The sequence below is a fragment of the Silurus meridionalis genome, chromosome 1, assembly GCF_014805685.1.
Source record: "Silurus meridionalis isolate SWU-2019-XX chromosome 1, ASM1480568v1, whole genome shotgun sequence".
NCBI classification, from domain to species: Eukaryota; Metazoa; Chordata; class Actinopteri; order Siluriformes; family Siluridae; genus Silurus; species Silurus meridionalis.
The window spans coordinates 16,707,760-16,729,378 of NC_060884.1; the positions used below are offsets into that span (position 1 = coordinate 16,707,760).

A 21,619-nucleotide genomic window follows, 5' to 3' on the forward strand; every position below is an offset into this window, starting at 1 on the left:
ACATTCGTGCAGCTTTTAAATGCATACCTGTGCTTTTTTTTTTTACAGTGTTGTTTTTGTGGTGTGTAAAAATGGTGAGTGCAGTGCAATTATTATTGTTTCTTATATTTGTTATCATTGTTGCTTGTGTAACAATTGTTTGTTTCACATCATCCTGCAGCCCTCTTGAGTGACTGCTGTCTTTTCACTGCCTTCGTTAGTCTGAGAGGACATTGTAAAGTCTTGAGTGGTGCACATTGATGATTAGTCGGATTAATTTTTATTGATGCAATTGTACTGCCGGTTGTTTAATATCTTTGCTATGGTTCTACAGCTTTTTGTTTCTAAATAAAGTAGCAATGCCTATTATAATGATTACCAAGTTTTCAAGCTATTCCTGTAAGAAATTAACAATTGTGTGCTGTCACACACAGATATTGCTAAAAATTAATTAGGTGAGAGAGAGAGAGAGAGAGAGAGAGAGAGAGAGAGAGAGAGAACAAAGCTTTATCATTCAATCACTACACTTAAATTATGGTGTGACTCAGCTTGTCTATGATAAGACTATGAGATGATCAGCACAAAGGCATTGATCCCTAACTAGCCATGCTGGGTCACTCATAATTCATAAAGCTGCAATGCATTCCTAAAACAAATTTGTTTGAGTAGGTGAGGAGGGGAGAAAGAATTGCTGCAAATATCTACAACCCCAATTCCAAAAGAGTTACTCTGTAAATCATAAAAACCCATATTTTATGCACAATAGAACATTAAAAAAACATGAAATGTATGAACTGATGAAATTATCATTTTAAGGAAAAAACAAGGTAATTTTGAATTTGATTGCTGCAACACATCTCAATAAAGTCAGGGATGGCCCAACACAAGTCTAGTAAGTGTTATTAAAAAGAAACTAACCTAAACAAATTTGGTTAACTGACAACAGATCAGTAAGATGAATGTGTATAAATACTGTAGTATATCTTAGAGCGCACTTAGAGAGTAATTCAGAAAAAAAGCTTCACCAATCTGTATGTCTACAAATTGTGGAACAATTTCAAAATAATGTTCCTAAACATAAAATTGCAGTTGAATATCTCATTATTAACAATATATAATATTATTAAAAGTTTCAAAGAATCTGGAGAAATCTCTGTGAACAAGGGACAAGGGTAAAAAAAAAAATCAATATTGGCTGCGGACTTTGTGGAATTTTTGGCTAGATATCATTTTTGGCTAGATATCATTTAATCATTTTATACTTATCATTTAATCATTCTACTACTTTATCAGTCGGATAACTGCACTGGCGGCACTGCATTTAAAACAGTTGTGATTCTGTAATGTAAATCACTGCATAGGCCCATTAACACCACCAAAAATCACTGTCTGTAAATACAGTTTGCCATGCCGTCCACAAATGCTGGTTAAATCTTTATCATGCAAAAAAGAAGGCATATATGAGAACATGATTCAGAAACACCACCATCCTTTCTGGGCCAAAGCTCATTTAAAACATACTGAGGCAAAAGTGAAAACTGTTCTGTGTTCAGGTGAATCGAAATATTAATTTCTTTTTGGAAACCATGGACACCCAGTCCTCCTGACTAAAGAGGAAATGGACCATCTGGCTTGTTATCAGTGCTCGTAAAAAGTTGCATCTCTGATGGTATGGGAGTATATTAGTGCCAGTGGAATGGGCAACTTGCACATTTGGAAAGGCTCCATCAATGCTGAATGGTATATACTGTACAGGTTTTAGAGCAACAAATGCTTCCATGCAGAAAACATATTTTTCAGGAAAAGCCATGCATATTTGAACAAGACAATGTTAACTGCATACTGCATTTATTTCCATAGTATGACTTTGTAGTAGAAGAGTCCGGGGGCTGCAGTGGCCTGCCTGCCTGCAGATTAGACCTTTCAACATTTAAAAACATTTTATATATTCTCACTTTAAACATTTGAAATGTTTTTGTTTTGTTTTATTGTGAATAGAATATGGATTTATGAGATTTGCAAATTTTTGCATTCTGTTTTTATATACATTTGACAGTGTTCTAATTTTTTTTTTAATTGAGGTTGTATTTAGGTAGGGATAGATTATGGACTAATATCTACTAGTAAAATGTAGTCAAATAACATTGTAGAAAGATTAATTATTCTTATTCAAGATAGATTGTTTTTCTTTAATGATAAACATATATAATGTTGATGACTTTCATAATCAGTCATTCTTATTAACAGTATTGTTGGTGATGAAATGGCATAAAATGAACGGGGAACTTAATATGTAAATGCACACTAAAGCTTTCATTTGACATCATTACATTTGATTCAATTATGTGTATAGCGCTTTTACCAATACTTATTGTTAGAAAGCAGCTTTATATAAATTAGGAAATAGATAAAGCATATAAATTTAATTGTAATCATTTTTAATTCATATATATATGAGCAAGCTAGAGGCAGTAATGGCAATGAAAAACTCCCTGAGACAACATGAGAAAGCAGCATTAAGAGGAACCAAACTCAAAAGAGAAGCCTTCCTTATCTGAGTGACACCAGATATACATTCATTATAGTTTCATCATTGTTGAACTGTTTGCTGATGGAGACTGCAAAACTGTTAATGGCAATTGTAGTCCGAAGCCATAATAGTCATCATAAATAGACTGTTGGATTATTATTAGTATGAAATATTGTCATTTTTGCCACCACACTTCTGTTAGATAGAAAGAAATAAGCAATTAAAATGAAACTCTGCTCTTTCAGTATTTGTGTAGGTTGAAAACATTAGCAAGACTTTGACAGCACTTGTTAACAACTGTGTTATTTTTGCAAACTGAGAGGTGTGGGTGGTAAATATACAGCAGGACTGTGTGCAACTCATTACTTACAATGTCTTCCTTGTTTTGTAATCATGATTGATGTACATGTAGCAAAGATTAGGTGATTTTCTTAAAAAAAAAAAAAAAAAGAGCACACTGCTTTTTTTCTTGCCAGCATGTCCTCAGATATTAATTTATTTATATTTTAGGATGGATAATATGCTAGCAGTCAGCCACACTGAGCTGGATTAGTGTCAGTTCCCATGCAGAGACATGATATGGCTCAGGAGGGTCTGCAGTCTGGTTAAAATGCAAACCGGCTTACTGACAATATACAGTTTGTAATCCAGAGACATCCTTCACTAATAAAGCAATGCACTCCATATTGTGTGTATTTCTGCAGAGTTGCAAGGAAATGCATTCACGCTAATTGAATTATACCTCAAGTAGTAAAATAGTTCTTCAGCAATTTTTTTTATTTTTTTTTTTTACATGTATTTTATCTTGTTAGTGTTAGACCAACGTTCTTTGGTCTTTTTTTTTTTTTTTTTTTTTGTATTGTACTTTGGCCTGATTTTGAGCTAGGGGGACTGCTGAAAGCTTATGAGCTGCTGGACAAGCAGATTAGAGATGTACATGCTGAGAAACTTGCAGCTCTAAGCACGTAAACATTTATGATGGCGTCTTGGAATGAAAGAGCTCCTTTCATTAAGCATACTGTGAACAGATTGTTTGATAGCCTTAATCTACAAGTGTGCCACAGGAAAAAACTCTCATTGTCTCTGCTCTACTACAGGATAAGAGATTATTTTAGGTATATATTAATAGGTTATATTATTACTTCTTGCATTCATTTTCCTATTAGATATATACTGCCACTGCATTTATGAACTTCTTTTAGCCTTTTGGTTCTTATACACAGTAGGCCATGGGTAAGCCATCATTTATCATCCATAACTTGAAAATACATTTTAACACACACATACCAAGGCATATTGTTTAATGGAATCTTTGATCTTTGATCTTCCTATACAATTCTAACAAGGCAAAAATTTAGTTTGTGCTACAGAGTATTCAGAGGATGGGAGCTCATTCTGGAATAAAAAGTGCTTGTGTTGGCCCACACACTGCATGCTTTTGTGTATTTTCTGCATCTAAGCACCTGATTGAGTTCATGAAGTGCATGATAATTAACTGATGAGTTGTGTGTTAAAGACTGCAGGGAGAGAATCTAAATGAAATCTACCAGGAACTGCATCTAAATAAGGCTGGGGCCATGCCATGTGATGCCTAGAAAGGAGTGAATTTGGATAATTATTTGCAAAGATGAAGTAGACACACTGTTAATGATCCACTAGATGTTGCCTACTAGAATTCTCCAATGAAGATGAGGAGAGCCTGGAGGGCTACAGCACTGCATAACTTTCACTTTTTACACTCACCTGCATCATGATAATTAAGTGCAAGCTGTAAAGCATCACTTTTAGGAATAGTGATTTAATAGCGATAACTTTAAACTTTATTGTACACTGTACACAAAAGTGTATGGACACCTGACCATCACACTATTATGTGTTTCTTTTACAATATGTTGCAACAAGTTTGGAATTGTATAGAATCTCTTTGTGTAGTATAACATTGCAATTTGTCTTCACTGGAAATGAGAAGAAATGAGAAGCCCTAACAATGTCCACAAGCTAGTTGAAGAAATGGTGTGTCAGAACAACTTGATTGGCCACACAGATTCCTGACTTCAAAGCCACTGAACATGAACTGGATGAACTGGAATGTAGGCTTCACCCCAAGCCTCATCACCCAACAAATTCCTGATCTTATTAATTCTTGCATGGCTGATTGTGCAAATTCCCACAGTCTTACTCCAAAACCTACTGGAAAGCTTCCCATGTGAGTAAATGTTACATGTATTATAAAAGCAAAGAGGTTTTTAAAAAAATTATGTTTAAAAAGCACATATGTGTGTGATGCTCAGGTATAAATAGGTGTGGTATAGTTTGAAGAAATTTAAAACTGCAAGTAAAAGACTTCATTGGTTAGTATTGTTTGTGTAGCTCTGTAGACTGCACTCATTAAGGTAGCATGTAGCACCTTTAATTAAATAAAAGAGCCATTCTAATTTGTGTGTGGAAGAAGAAACAAATCAGTGCAAGTAGTTTTTTTTTTGTTCTTAGCAAAACAACAGAACATACCAGAATCATTATTTTAAGCCAAAATACCATTTTTAAACTTCCCTGTAATAATGTCATCATTTCATTTTAAACATTATGGTGCTGTTATGTTTAAAAGGACAATCTCTTTTGCGCTCACATTTTTTAATAAAAAATGACAACCAATATTGGCCATTATAAGCTTTAATATGGAATACAATATGCTTTGGCCTCTGTGACATTCCCTTTGATATGTTATTAGCGCAGCCGTAAGGCAGTACACTTTGAATTGGATAATGCCACATCCTCAGATCCTTATTGCATGCATTGATTTTTCTTTAGAGTTGTCTCACAATTGATTCACATAACTTTCTGTCTCTGTTATACACCCGGCATACCGAACATGCTGTTTTCTAGAGTAAGATGTACCAGCAAAACATCCCCCAAGGCTTAAGAGCAATTGTAGAATACACACGTTTTATTATAGTGGTTTTATTATATGAAAGGAATCCTGTTGTGTGTATAGGGCTATAGACCTGTAAAATGCATTTTGCATGCTGAATGGCTGCATTGGTAATTTCATCTTTCAGTGAGTGCAAATGAACGCTGCCACAACACCAACATGAAGTAATTTGCAGTGTACAGGACCCCCAGAAGAGATCTGATTACAGGTTTTATTCTTCCAGGCATTGTCACGATTGCACTGGTCAGAATTACACAGTCCAATTTGCTGACAAGAAAAAGCAAGAATTCACACCAGATATTTTACTGACAATTTGGAGAGAAGCTGTTTATCACTTGTCAGCAATCAAATGGCCATGTAGGTAGAGTAGCAATGTAATGGAAAGGGAGAACAAACAAGTCACCAATAGATCCTGCACTGCATTCAAACACGGACACTGAAAAATGTGTAAAGCTACTGCAGAATTAATCTAAACTGAGCTAGTCATTTAAAATAGTTTAGATTAAAGTACCTAAAAGTTCAAAGAAAAAAATGTTAAAGATAATCAACTTTAAACATATGTAACATAAGCATATAAAATGTTTACATTATACAGACAAATGGCATGAAATATGAGCATGTAGTCGAATAAAAAAGGTGTAAATCTGCTTCTTTAACTTCTCAAACGATTCTCAGAATGTGATTGCTTACTCTGAAAGGAACTTTGGTTTCATGTTTAGCTCACTATTATTTTTTGGCTTCACTGGATGAATACAGGTCCTCTTAACAGATAATAGCCTATGCACAATGTTCTTTTGCATATGAAGAGTCAGGTAAAAATAACAACAGACTTTGTTTAAAACAGTGTTGTTTAAAATAATTACTTCTGCCTAGCTTTTGCTCCTTCCCGGGCTCCTTGAAACTGCAGCCATACTGCGATTTTGCTTGTTTGATCGTATGCTTGTCCTGATACTAAACTGAAAAAAGCGTTAAACAGGATAGCAAATGCCGACAATCTACATTCACTTTCATGTACACAGATGATATGGTTATTCATGGTTATTCATACACACATTCCCACATCTGCTTAATACATCTGCTTTACACTGCTTTAATAAGTCTCATCACACAAAGTTTACCCAGATGAAGCTCTTTAAAGTCGCATGCTCATAACATCCTGTAAATTTTACACTTACTCTAGAACAGGGGTCACCAACCTTTTTGAAACCGGAAACAGATAGATGCAGCTCACTGGTAAGTGGCGCTATGGTGAGCTATTTTTAGAAAAGGCCCCCGGGCACCATGTTGGTGACCCCTGCTTTAGAATATATTAAATGCTTAAAATTTCAGTGAAATCACATAACCAGTGAATTGGGTTTATGTTTAAATGTAATTTTCTTGACCTTTCCTCAGTATCTAATGGCTCCAGAAACAGGGGAAGTCCTGCAGTCCATCATAACATTTAATTATTTCTGATTTTATCGTTTATGGACTTGTACTTGGACTTGTGTGTGTGTGTGTGTGTGTGTGTGTGTGTGTGTGTGTGTGTGTGTGTGTGTGTGTGTGTATCCACTTTAGAAGTGTTATGGGCCAACCACATAGTGGTGCTGTTTCACTGAAGTGAGATATACAGTAAGAAACCCCGACTACCTCATTTTAGGATGGGTTTGAATGAACATGTTCAGTCATGATTTAATAAAATATACCATCCAACTTTACACATGACAGTGAATAAAGCTCTTCTATTTGCATTGCATTTTACAGAGCTGGATTTGCCAATACGGTTTACTGCGTTCTGAAATTATACCTTCTTTTTCCTTCAGCCCTCCCCTTACTACAACAATGCTGTCATTTTTGACAGAAAGATGGATTACCAATCCAATCAGACTCCTGTTTTATACCCTATATTATAGCAGGACCTAAATAAGTCTAATGTGGGCAGTAATTTATCTCTAGCTGTGCTGTTTTACATCAAGGAGTCTCACTACCATAGCTCTACTTTATAGCACCTGTCTGCTTCTGCACTGTTTGAAGTGATGGCCCACATAACTCACAAATACTAATGCGCCTTTTTAAATTCAATCTATGATAAATGGCCACTTCCTGCAAAATATATATCTCTAACTAAACACATTTCTTTCTCTCCCTTTTGTTGCCTTCTTTAGTCTACCTGAGTATTTAATCACCGTTAATGAGAGAGAAAATGTTCTTCTTGGCAGAAAATGTTCTTCATGGAAATATATAAAGGATTTTGCCAGTTGCATTAAAAATAAATAATCTGCTTTTCATCTTTTATGGCATTGCGGATTTGAGTTGCATGAATAACTCTTATTGCACAGTCTGAGCACTTCATAATAATGGCTAATCACAGTATTATACAAGTCTAAATCTAATCCAACAGTTTCAGTGTCACTAATTTAGCAGATCATTTAGCAGACGTATTGGATTATATGACAAGGTAATTATTTTTCATTAACAAGAAAAAAAAAATCCATCCAAGAAGGACGTATTAAAGATATACAGTGAATTTTGGAAAAAAAACATTTCTTTTTTTATTAGAAACAACTTATGTATAAAAATGATCATGCTTCACATACCTCAATGTTCATATTTTACAAATACTTTAGTACAGGCACCGTTCATTTTTTTTTGTTTTGTTTTGTTTTTCTTCTTCTTGTTTTGTTTTTCTAGACAAATGCAAACATTACCAGAACGCACATTTAGTTGCTATTTAGCACGGTCAGTATGAACAAATTGCATTCAGCAACACAAAAAAGTGCAAAAATAAACAGAGGAGAAATCATAGGCGATGAGTCTTAAACTTCACAGGACATCCACAAAACGCATTGTTGCAATATGTCACTCGACATGGCGTTAAATTAAATATCTGTTCTTTTTTCCTGGTTCTTGTCTCATGTTAGCTTTGTGCATCCTGTTTTAAATTTTCTCTTTTCAAATTGCTGATTAGGAATTTTCTTTTTTTTGTATACTGTAAGAGTAATTAATCAAAAAGGGGACACAAGAATTCAAATACTCTTTAATGAACTAAGTAATAAATAGTGATTTCGCGTTTTGCCAAAGCACATTTGGCAGTGATAGCTTTTGAGTGTTTTGGACCACAGCGCAAGGCTAGTTAGTTAGACTTCATAAATAAATCGTATTTTAAGCACAAGTGAACATTCCCCCAAAATTCCTTACACTTAAATCAGTTTATCATAAGGTCTCATAGTGTGATAGGAGCACAGCAACATGGTTTTAAATGCATTCCAGGACCACTAACAAAATGTAAGAAAGAAAGAAAGAAAAGAAAAAACACAACACTGGATGCCCAAACCAAACCAGCATGCTCAACATCTGTAAACAATGGATTTTTACTCTTGTCACCATCACCAATAGGAAAACGTGAGAGCCCCTGCTGGGAGAAAAAAAAAGAGATCTCAGCCACTCCTCCGGTGTATGAAAACCTGAAAGCGATATGTCAAAGCCTGGTTGATATTTTGGTGTCACTTCAGCAATGACATCAAATTATAAGACAGATAAAAAAAGAAGTAGTAATGGGATTTTGCAGATGGTTCCAGCATGGGGTCAGTTCTGCCGGATGCCAAATAGTGATGTGACATACAGTACCATCACTGAAACACCATGGACTTTCCACTTTTTCCTCAGGTTCTTCTCATGATCTTCTTCGACCAGAAGGTATGGATGGACGGAGTCAGCAGGCTGTGTTCAAATCTCTCCTCCATCTGGAAACCAGAAGATTGGTTCACCTTAAGAGGCTGTCTTCCACATGTCACTCTTAGGAATCAGCCTTTGTTTTTATTTGTGCTAGATTGCATGGTTGCTATAGCTGATGTATGTTTGTTTGGGGCTAAGTCCTGAAAAAAAGGAAATAGGATGATATATTTATCTAAGAACCATGCAGGTTGTTGGTGTCATGGATAGTTCAGTAGAAAATGTCAAATCAGAATTTTTTTAATTCTCACTATTTTATATATATATTTTTTTGTAGCGCAATTTAAACGTTTCTAAACAATATTAGTGTGCAGCATAATTTCACGGAGTTTGTCACTAGTTATATTGGATACTGAGTTTGTGACAATCTGTAGTATTACTTATGGATATTTACCTCAAGTGTAAATTCTCTACAGTATGGTAGCTATCTCTTTCCACAGACTTTTTCTATCACTGCCTGTACAGGTTGGAGAAGTGGGTACAAATAATCAGGGAAAGTTGTTACTGCTGATTCAGCTGTTTATGGCTTATTTATTGCTGTTTTGCACAGCCCATCTGTCTGCTGCATGGTTTTATACATATTCAAATTAATGACTCAGTGACTTAGATTAGCTACTGAGAGTAAACCAGTTTGGCTTTTTGGTAATTTGCACTGGGCCATTCCCGAGCAGTGAATCAGACTGTCAATTTAACCTTTTGCTAGCTGTGAGTAATGCTTGAAGAGCAAATCATCTGCCACATTGTAAGATGGTAAGCAGTTTATTAAAAGATACATTTTTTTTTACGACAGATGCTCTCTTTCTTAATTGAGGCTTATTCTCATTTAGGAAAATGTAAAGCTTATACAGCAGTCCTGAAAAACTCAGATCAGTTGGATACTGAGTTCAGATGTTCTTTATGGGAAATGCATTTCAGTAATTTGCTGGTGCATTGATTGAAATAAAATCCTAATTGCTGATTTTGGACCACAGCCAATATTTACATTAGGGGCATGTTGTGCCTATATCTGTATCTGTCTAATGCTACAAATATTTGTATCTTTATGTATGTATTTAAAGATAAACCAAAATGAAGTTAGTTGTCTCTGTTTCCTAGGGTTAACAACCCATATCAGCCATTTACTATGGACAAGTAAAATAACATACTGTAAATTCGATGTTAAGGTTATTACCTTTGTTTAATTATTTATTTTTATTTATTTTTTTTTTACCTATTTAAATTACTCAAATTACAGACATTACAAAACTGCAGCAACCACACCACTCCACTGCCCTCCCTCACATTCACACTTGTACTCTGTCCTACTTCTACTGACTTTTATTCCCCTTCTCTCCAGTGTGTACCTCCACCTCTCCAGGCTCTTTTCAACCTGCTCCCTACTCTCACCACAAATAACAAAATCATCTGCAAACATCATAGGTTACGGAGACACCTGTCTGACCTCGTCCATCAACCTGTTTATCACCACTGCAAACAGGAAAGGGCTCAGAGCCAATCCTTGATGCAGTTTAACCTCCACATCTCCAGTCTGTCGTTCCTACTGCACACTTTACTGCTGTCAGTCTTCAGACATGTCCTGCACCACCCTAACATACTTCTCTGACACACCTGGCACCACTACTCTTTCCCATAACTTCATGGTGTGACTGATCAACTTTATTCCACTGTAGTTACTGCAGGTCTGCACATCTCCCTTATTCTTAAAGATCGGTACCAGCACATTCATCTTCATTACTCAGGCATTCTCTCACCTTTCAAAAGTTTGTTGAACAACCTGGTTTAAAACTCCACTGCCATCTCTCCTAAACATCTCCATTAATCGGACTCATCACAGCTACATTTTTTTTTTCCAAGAGTGAGTTTGTGTATTGTTTTTGCTGCATGTTCTTTTCTATTATTAAAGCAAAGGCTGTTTTTATATTTTTAAGACATTACTATTTTTAGTCTGTTTTAATAGTGCATCTAAATACTGAATGCAGAATCTGTTCAAGCACACCTCAGTTACCACCATACACAGGCTGCAATTAAAATACTGAGCTTTAATATTTATAGACAAATAAATAAATATTTGTGTCACATGTGTCGCATACTATACTATTTAAGGATATTCTAAAAATTGAAAAAAAAAGAACACCTTTTTTAAAAATGCCATAAAATGAACAACTGAAATAACTTATGCTGAAGATACAAATTTCCAGAGCAGAAGCTCATGACCAGCTTCCTGGGATCGAGCATGCTATGTCTGTAGACTCTGGGAGGTTTTTTCAGAGTGATAATGACTGCCATGTTCACCACTGGCCTCAGGAGCATCTCGAATGTGTCTGGATTGGCCTCTGCCAACTCTTTGTGCTCTGACAAGCTTTAAACTGAGTGGCAATGTAAGCGTTTTTTTTAGCACAGCACTGGTCACAATAGAATTTGCTGTGACACAGTGCAATAATTGTATTTAAACTTCATTACTGAAGGAGGAATAGCTTCAGAGTAAATTGTAGTGTGCTTTTTTTTTTCTTTTTACAAAATAATTCTAATGCAGACCTCCATCTCTAAATCAATGCAAATTATACAATCAGATTAACACAGTAACACTTATAATAAGATATTGTTCATGGCAATGATGAAAATCAAGTATTAAAACATAAGTGGCTCGTCCTGTAAAAGCTATAGGGACAGGAATAGGCCTATTAGCTGGAATTCATGCCTAATGGCAGCCCTGTTTTATTATTATTATTATTATTATTATTATTATTATTATTAATAATAATAATAATAATAATAATAATAATAATAATGTTATTTATTTACCACAATACTTAAAGCATATGGTGTTGGTTTTTGCTAGATTGGGAAAATAAAAAACACAGTGGATAGTGTTGCTTCTGGCTTTATTCCAAGCTAGATTTACTGTCTATGTGGGTTAAATTCCACCTTCCTTTTGGATTGTGAGTCTAAAATGACCAGGTCTAAAATAAGTATGCAATGTCTACTGTATTGTGCCCTGCGGTCGAATGCAACTCTGACCAGGAATATGTGGTTCCTGCAGGTGAAGGAATGAATTTGCTGTTTCCATTGAGTGTTGAAGACCTCAACGGAATACAGAAGCCCTAGGCAACTGCTTATGATACCTTAAATTTGTATCACAGCCCAGTTTTCAAACTAAGCAGAACAGCTATAGTTTTCCATCTAATCCCTCCTACCTTGAGTTTCCAAGTTCTCACACAGCTCGGTCTTGGCCTCTCCATTAGGTCGCAGGCTGGCCTTCGGATTGAATTTGTTGGACATGGTGGCGGCAGTGACCACGGCCTTCAGGCTGCGTGTGCTCCGTTTGGCCACATTCTGCTCAGGGTGGAGGAGCACCACGTAGATTTTGGGCATGTAGAGTAGTCCCAAAGATACAGAGGCGCTCAGGCTCACTGAGATGGTTAGAGTTGTTGTCTGGATGTATATCTGTGGAAGAGGGGAAAACAACACCAAAGTTATCTACATTATTCATATTTTGTTCATCATCTGCATGTCATGAGCATGTTGCTTCACAAATTTTTTTTGACATATTCTTCACATTATATTTTTAGCTTGAAATAATTCTCTCATTAAGGCAGCATGTAAGACCATATTATGGCAGTGGTACTGTGTTATGTAAGCTTGATTTGTTCTTGTTTTAATGAACACTAATACACTAAAATACACTAAAAACACTCAAATATATTTATTTTAGCAATATCCTGTTTAAAAACAGACTTTGAAAATGCAGCATGCCAAACATAATGCCATGAATTGGAAATCTAGGTGCAATACTTAGACATTCTGGGGACTATTGTACATATCAAGATTTTTTGTCTGACTTTTAAACAAGCAGGCTTAGAAAGAGTATGTGCGTGCAATGTTTTCCAGCGCTCACATTACCAACAACAACTAATGGCTCTTCTTCATCTCAGCTGTACTGTGAACCTCCTGCTGTTGCTTTAAAACACTGCTGTGTGTTTGTCCTCCCCAATACATAACCTCAGCACTAGTTTTCTGGCACATCATTATTAATAGTGATTCATAGCTGTGATCTCAGTCCACTGTCCTGGGGTCCTTGCCAGAACTTGCCAGTCTGAGGGAGCTTCTTCAGTATGAAAAAGACCCATGTCGTTCATTAGATATTAATGCTTTGCAACAGCAAAAGCCTGAGCATCAAGAATAATGGGACAAAACCAAAAAATACAAAATTCCACAAATATCCTGTATTGTACAAATATCTATACAAATGTCCTTCGCGAGAAATGTTCTAAATATAACATGCAAAATATCAAGGCTTCCAAATGCAAGGCTGACACTTACTGTGCAAAGAATTTATAGAAAATAAATGCACACTGAAGTCTAGAAACTATACATATACGTTTTACCATCATTTTGACCTCCACAAATGTATATAATATTCAATTTCCTAATAAACTAGTGGTGGTCATACAAACTGAAACCTGTGATTAGATGCCTACAATCAATTAAACTGTTACATGCAAATGCACATATTCTGTAGATGCCAGCAGTAAAATTAGACTGTGTTTTTTTTTTTTTCCCTCCTGGCCAGTGTGTATGTAAATGTAATTGTATAATACATAATTTTCAGGTGGCACAGAGAAAAAAGCTCTCTGGTGTGTAACAGTGACTCTGTGACCAGGGTCTCTTCCTGAACTCCACAATTGTCCAAGGGCTTCTTTAGCAAATAATCTGTACCAGGAATAAAAATTTTGGATTACACTGACTTGGGTTCCTTGGGTTGATTTCCACTGACTTGGGTAGCCTTTTAAATGCAGTACTGCCTCAGGATATTTTGCCTTATTTAAGTATGGAATCATGCAGTGCTCAACGGGTAACTAGGCTAGACCCTGAAATTTAGATTTTTCTCAAAAATATGATTTTTCCAACAAAACAGAACCTAAAATATGTTCAAATAATTCAAATATATGTATTTTTTTCAAAATTACTACTAAAAAATTCAAAATTCTACTTTCATATAAACTGGAGAAAAATGGCAGACATTTTGAATAAATATCTGGTATGCATGCCCTCTGGAGGTGTTACTTTCTCATAAGGGTCGCATTGATACTTTGCTATCACCAGGATGATAGGAACTATCTTTGCTATATATGCGAATAAAAAAAATTCCCAAACAACCACAAAATGGACCAGTTCTATTTTTTCTCGGCTTGTTTTGCTTGTTCCTGATGGATTCAATAAATAATCAAAACATTTTATTATATCATTTTTTTCAGTCTAATGTCTCTCAAACATAGCCCATAATTGAGAATATATTCAGTCAGAATGGCCCTTATCTCATTAAAGAGCCTTCTTTTGTTATGATATTCTTCTTCTCTCTCTACCTTCTTTATCTCTCTGTCCTCTTCCTCTTTCTTTTACTTTTCTCCAGCAGTCTTTAACCTTTACCACTTCCAAATATTTCTCATTGTTATTATATAGCTACTCCTCAACACAACTTTTTCATGCTCTTCTTCAACTACCCTCTTCAACACTTTCAAATGTGACTCTTTTGGTTTCAGTATTATTTATTTGTATTGCATTGTATGGATTTGGACTGGAATTAATATAAACAGTTTGGTACAATGGCTTAGATCTACAATCACCAAGAACAGTTTTACCCTCAAGCCTCTATCAGTGAACAGAAAACTCAAATAAGGAGCTATGATATATGTACATTCAATGTCACACAGATGAGGACGGGTTCCCTCTTAAGGTTTCTTTCTCAGTCACCACTGGCTTACTTGTTAGGGATAAACTCCAGGATAAATCTATAGGGACTAATTTGTAGTGGTAAAATCTATAAGTGTAATCATTATATTTCTGTAAATCTGCTTTGGGACAATGTCAATAATACAAATAAATTGCCCCTCTCCTGATAGACTTTTAACTTTGACATGTAGTGAAAAGATTTGCTATGGTGGAGAGATGAGTTGAAACAGGAATGTTCAAGAAACATCAAATCCTGCTCAGATCCCATTTGGAGACTATTGTTTACTGCCCCAGAGAGCAGGATTTGCCAAGTTACAAGCTGAATTTTCTCCAATGCCAGACATCATTGCAGGTGGCTGTCTGTGGGGTTATGACACAGATGTGGGTGCGGTTTAGCATGTGTATGCACTGTGATGGACGTGTTCAGGGGACAGGCTAGAGGAGTAATTAGCTTTGGATTTACTGGACCAGCATGACTTTGCTTTATTTGACTTTTTTCAAACTTATCCCACATGATTCAGTGCTTGGTCTATTTTACGTCTAAATCCAGTCGCATAGTGATGCAACATCTTTGCAGGCTTTTCCCAATGCAGTTAAGAAATGGCAAAGGTACACACATCCAAATAGAAGTACAGATACTCGTTTTGAAAAGACTTTGGTAAAAGTTGAAGTACTCACTACACTTTTTTCACTTAAGTTAAAGTAAAACATTTGGGGCTCTGACTTGTACTTAAGTAGGGTGACCAAATGTCCTCTTTTTTTCCGGACATGTCCTCTTTTTAGGACTAAAAAAAGCGTCTGGCCGGGATTTCTAAATCTCCTAAAATGTCTGGGATTCGACTTTTACTTTATATAGTCGTCAATAATTGTATGCGTTTTTTACCTTTCTCTTTAGGCCACGCCTTGTTGCATGCCACCATTTGTCGGTCACGTACATACGCAAACATTGGCCAGCGCGTCTCACTCTCTCAGCAGCATGGCAAAAGCCGAAAGAGAGTGCAGTGGCTTAACTGGTGTAACATGGCTCCCGAATAGCATAAAAGAGGGCAAATGCAAATGAAAATTCACAGATAATTTACAAAGAAAATTCACGTGTTTTCATCTCGGTCGGCATCCGTTTAAAGCAGAATGCATGACCCGAAAAGCTGGCGTGTACATGTCAGTGTCAAATAAAGGTGCTAGCAAACAAAAAACACAAAGTTGCATCTAAAAAAGAGAGCACTTCAGGTAAATTAACTGACTATTTTGTGAGCCCAGGTAAAACACACCCTGTGCACACAGTCCAACTTTCAACACATGTCTTGCAAAGAGTTTCATGCCTACTTAATCAGTAATCACGGAACTATTGGGAAAGATTCATTCTTTAGGAAAGTATACCTAAGAACATCAGGAGGACTGAATTTTTCTATTCAATTTCAACTGAATTTTTATTTTACTTTAAACTTTAAAAAGAAACAGTGTCATGTAAAATGTGTTAAATTCTGAACAATGTTATTTTTTCTTATTATTCTATTGTTTTTTTTTTATGTATTAAAGTTCAGTCACATAGTTTCATACTTGTGAATGTATTTGTCAGTGTTATTTACACCCTCCCCACCCCATCTCAATCCTCCCACCCACAGTGGGTGTCTGTCTGCCTCCTGCCTCCACTGTCCTTTTTTTTTTTTTAAAGTGAAATACGGTCACCCTAACTTAAGTTTAAAAATGTAGCCATTACTACTACCTGTTTTAGTGTCATGCTGGTAACTGGACCCCACATCAAATAATTATATTTATACAAAATAATTAAAAATGTTGTTACCTTTTGAATGTATCCAGGCTGAACAACCACATAGAACACAAGCAGAGAAAAGTTGATGATGAGGACCAGGTGATCAGGAATGTCTGTTCTCAGTCATGTTTACATCACTGACTCCCTGTGTCTCATCCACATTAGCCATATATATATATATTTTTCTTTCTGCCTCCTCATTGTTAGCTTTATAAACTTTTATAAACTAGCCTACATCCATGGTGTGTGAGAGCCAGGAAATGACAAATCAGTGGTAGGTTGAAAAAGCTAAGCAATGAAATGAAATAGGTTGATAGTCTGAAAACAAAACACAATGAGAAGAAAAAATATTGATCATGCTACCAAATAAATTAATGAGTCTGGTTTGAAATGTAAGAAGTAGAAAGTACAGATATTTGTGTAAAAAATGTGACGAGTGAAAGTAAAAAGATGTCCAAAAAAATAAATACAGTTAAGTACTGATACCAGAATAATCTACTTAACTAGAGTAACTAAAGCACTAAGTTTTTGTACTTCTTTACTTCCCACCTCTGCTGCAGTCTTGCTTATGACATTTTGCTCATCTTCTACTAATCTATCAAATATTCATTTTTCCAGAACAGGCAGCCCCATTGTAAACTTGCTGATCACTTTACCTGAAAGCATATGAATACATCTGCTGGCACATACTGGGCTTATTCAGATTGCAAGTTTCTAAAGTGAGACAGATATAACTATTATGATTGTTCAGACCTTCTCCAAACTTGAGTCCTGGATTTTATTAATACAAAAACATCTTTTGTATTTACCTTTCCTAGGTTCACCATTGTTTCACCATCCAATGTCCTGGCGGCATCCATCTTTTTAAACTTTGAAGTTTGCTTGAGTAATACTAAAATCTAGACCTATTCCTCTATTCATAATAGTAAATATTAAATCTTGCACTGTACCATCTGTACCACTGTAAATCTTGCATGTTGAGTAACAAATTCTACTTGGTTTAAACCAAAATCCTTCAATTCATAATGAAGAAACAGAATCTTCTCTGTTCCTGTTGCCACTTAGAGGAATTAATTTACTCCTTCAGTCCCCTTGCTGCCTTGAAATGCAGACTGTGAATTAACCAATTAATTACGTATGTATCAGTAAGTTGGAGGATAAGCTTGTTAGTACTATTATTAGATTTTGGCCTGTAAGCCAAAAGACATATGATCCCATTAGTCAACAAAATGCAGTGTTTGCTAACTGAGAAGACATTTTTGATCATATGCTAATTTCGGCCATTATTTAGTATGTGTGATTTAAACCCACCACTGTTGTAAGTCACCAGTCCCTCTTTAAAATATTCCTGCCATCCAGTAAGCAGATTTATCTAAAGTTCCTTTCATGCAAATTTGCTCTTTTGAATAATTGAGATAATCTATTTTTGGGGGTGTTGTTTAGCCAGGAACACATGATTGACTACAGTCAGCAAATGAATAACGAATGTAAATTGTCTAAAGCTATAAAAATTGAATATTAAAAACATCAATTTACAGTAATTTTAAAAAATGCCACTGTGCAAACATTTCTCCGTCTTCCCTTAGCAAACAGGCAGCATTAAATTTTATTGAGTATGCTGCGCAGATGTGTGTCTAGATTTTGTAAGCAAACACACACACACACACACACACACACACACACAACGATTGATTAAACATGCTAATTTTTAAGGGAGGGTATTGAAAAAATTTGCTTCGGATTACACAAGGTCATTATGTTCAGAACTGGTTCTCATAAACAGCATTTTTTCTTCATAAAAAGTCAGTAAGCAAACATTTTAAATATACACTTGTTCTCCTAACATATATGCTTGTCTAATTAACCCCTTCCTATACAAAACACATTTACATTGAGTGCATTAATATGCATTAATATCATATGTGATGGAAGCCTAGTTGTTCCACATTGAAAAGATTTTTCAGCTCCATGTCTTACTAGATAAATGAAAAACAGATTCTGTTTATAATTCACCAAAGATTTAATTTTGCTAAACCACTACATTCATTTTGCTTTACCTCTGCCTTAGGCCAAAAATACCTTATGGGATGCATTTTACTACCTTCACGACCTGCTGAAACTAAGACAGTGGTGTTTAACTCAATTTTGAGCTGGGCCCCAGCTTAGTAAAGATTACTAAGTGCATTGTTTTTCTAAGATGATTAGGGTTATAAATCAGTTTATATAATTTCATTTATTTTCCCAATTATGATTAAAAACCTTATTTATTCATACTACAGCTTCGTAACTGTAGCAGTATAGGAGAAAATTTGTGACTAAAGAACATACAGATACATGTCCTCAATCTCATTTCTCTCTCTCCAATTAAAAAAAATTGTAAAACACAACACTTGGTGCTGCATTCCAATCATTATATCAAATGCTAATTAACACCCGACATGTTACAGCCCATATTTGCCTTTGCATTCAATTTACATAACATTTCAAATATTAGTTGGTCTCCCTTGTGCCAAAACCGCCAAAACAACTCTGACTGACCGAGGCATGGACTCACAAACCTCTGAAGGTATGCTGTGGTATCTGGCACGAGGTAGTGTACCACAATCAGGATCAGGTCCTTTAAGTTCTGTAAGTTGTACGGTAAGGCCTCAGTTTATTTGACTGCACATTCCACAGAAGCTTGATTAGCTTGAGATGTTGAGAACATTTTCCATGTTCCTCAAAACCATTTCTGAAAAAGGTCACTGCCATTAGGGATACTGTTGCCATGAAGTGATGTACTTGGTTTTAAAACAAAGTTTTAGGAAGGCCGTGCATACTAAAGTCACATCCACTTGAATGCCAGAAGGTTTATCAGCAGTAAATTGGTCAGAGCATCACACTGCTTATGTCGTCTTGCCTTCTTCCTATAATACATCCTGGTGCCATGTAATAAACATAATTTATTTGACAAGGCTACCTTCTTGCCTTGCTCTATGGTCCAGCTTTAATGTTCACATCCCCAATCTTTGTGCTTTCAGTGATGGACAGGGGTCAGCATCAACAAGTGCAACTGCACAGCCCCAAAAGCAATTTGTGATGCACTATATTTTGACATCTTTCTCTTCTCACACACGTCAGTAATCAGCTTGGATATACAAAACCCTGTCACTAGTGCTCTGGTTTTCCTCCCTTGGAAAATTATTGGTAGATACCACTGCATACCGGAAAGACCCCACAAGACATGCTGTTTTAGAGATACTCTGACCCAGTTGTCTAGCCATCACAATTTGACCTTTGTCCCTAGTGGTTGCTCATTTTTCCTGTTTTAAACACAGTAACTGCATAATATTTCCCACCCCTCGACAGGTGCCACTGTAACAAGATGTTACTCCAGAAGCTGGTGCTGGATCTGTGATGATCGCAAATGTTTAGCTATTTTATGAGTTGCTCAGTAGCTCCTAGTTTTATAACCATAATGACTGTATAAGACTGTAGAAAGAACATTACTTATAATCTTACGCTCCAGTGCTCATGTTAGTTCTCACTCTCCAGTGTTCTGTATTGTTTAAAGATTTATGATCACACTCTTGATGTCACCCAAATGAGGGTGGGTTCCCCTTTTGAGTCTGGTTCCTCTCAAAGTTTCTTCCTCATAATATCTGAGGGAGTTTTTCCTTGCCACAGGCTTGCTCATCAGGGATAAATGCACACCATTCACCTTGACTGTTGATTTCTGTAAAGCTGCTTTGAGACAATGTCTGTTGTGAAAAGCGCTATAGAAATAAACTTGACTTGACTTGACTCAATGTTATTCACATCACCTGTTAGTGGCTATGGCTGATAGGTGTATCCTGTAAATCATTGTGTAATGTGGTGAATATTGTACAACCTATGGTGTTTAAAATGCTATAAATTAATGACACTTATGGACCAATTAGAATAAATGCCAATATTATTGTTGGTCACATTGACTTTAAATTATCTGTGTGGTTAAATTGTAAATAGCTGCCACAAAGCTGCCACAGATTTGGAAAGCAAATGAAAAGCAAGTGATGTGAAAGGATGGATGAATCTAAATATTTAAATAATTTTTTGGCAAGTTCCTGACATTCTTCCTGACATCCAACATCCAGATAATGGATATATGTATATGTACATTTTGAAAGTAAATAAAAATATGCTTCTACCCAAATCATACACTAAATTTTACTGATAGAAAACTTGTGCCGTTTTCACCGAGGTACAGTGGTCCCCCGGTTATCGAACTTAATTCGTCCCTTAAAACCGTTCGAAAATCCGATATGTTCGAAAACCGGACCTAATTATCCAATATGTCCTGTTCCTTCGCTCATGCGTGCCCCGCCCACATTGAGCTCATCGCAATCGGGCTTCCTCCGTAAAGCACCGTGGATATTATTTATGGACTGCCTTTTGCTGGATTATCCCGATCTCTGCGGGTATTTAGTGTTGGTTCGGTAAAAGTATAAATTAACAACTTTACAACAGTAAGAAACAAAATGATTACTGTACTTACCGCTAAATATCACAAATATTGTTCACAAACAGAAGTTGCGATAGATGCTTACTCAGCGATGGTTGAAGTGGAAGCATTTTCTTCCCCTCGCGCTGGGTTTGGCAGCGTGGGTGGTGTTCAATAACTGGAACTTTGTTCGTTCACCGGACCGAAATTTCATTCGGAAAACCGTTCGCTAACCGGAATGTTCGATAGCCGAGCCGTTCGATAACCGGGGGACCACTGTACAAAGGAACAGCTTTATTTCTAATATCTCAAATGTTAGCAAGCATTATATTACCAATTAGACAAATTCCTATAGCTAGCTTTAATAGTGCAATCTATCTTGGTGAATAAAAAGAATATGTAGCTACAGATAGATTACAGTGGCTAGATATTCTGGCTTATTTTTGCTTATGCTGAAAAAGCAGCCTATGATTTTACAGCTATATGATCAAAAAAAAAATGTAGCAA

The 21,619-nt window shown here is 36.0% G+C and overlaps 1 protein-coding gene across 2 annotated transcripts in view; it reads right to left on the minus strand.

Annotated features, from left to right (window-relative positions):
- Positions 1–7,944: 7,944 nt before the first annotated feature.
- The window catches only part of grm4 (glutamate receptor, metabotropic 4), a 187,405-nt gene continuing 173,730 nt past the window's right edge, over positions 7,945–21,619 (minus strand). Inside the window, exons 10-11 of one of the 2 annotated variants that reach the window (XM_046857014.1) lie at positions 12,344–12,593; positions 7,945–9,160 (exon numbers count right to left, since the gene is read on the minus strand). In XM_046857014.1, coding sequence (XP_046712970.1) covers positions 9,144–9,160; positions 12,344–12,593 — 267 coding nt within the window. In that variant the 3' untranslated portion in view covers positions 7,945–9,143. Of the gene's footprint in view, positions 9,293–12,343; positions 12,594–21,619 lie in introns of both variants that reach the window. The other variant, XM_046857005.1, reaches the window with a different exon arrangement.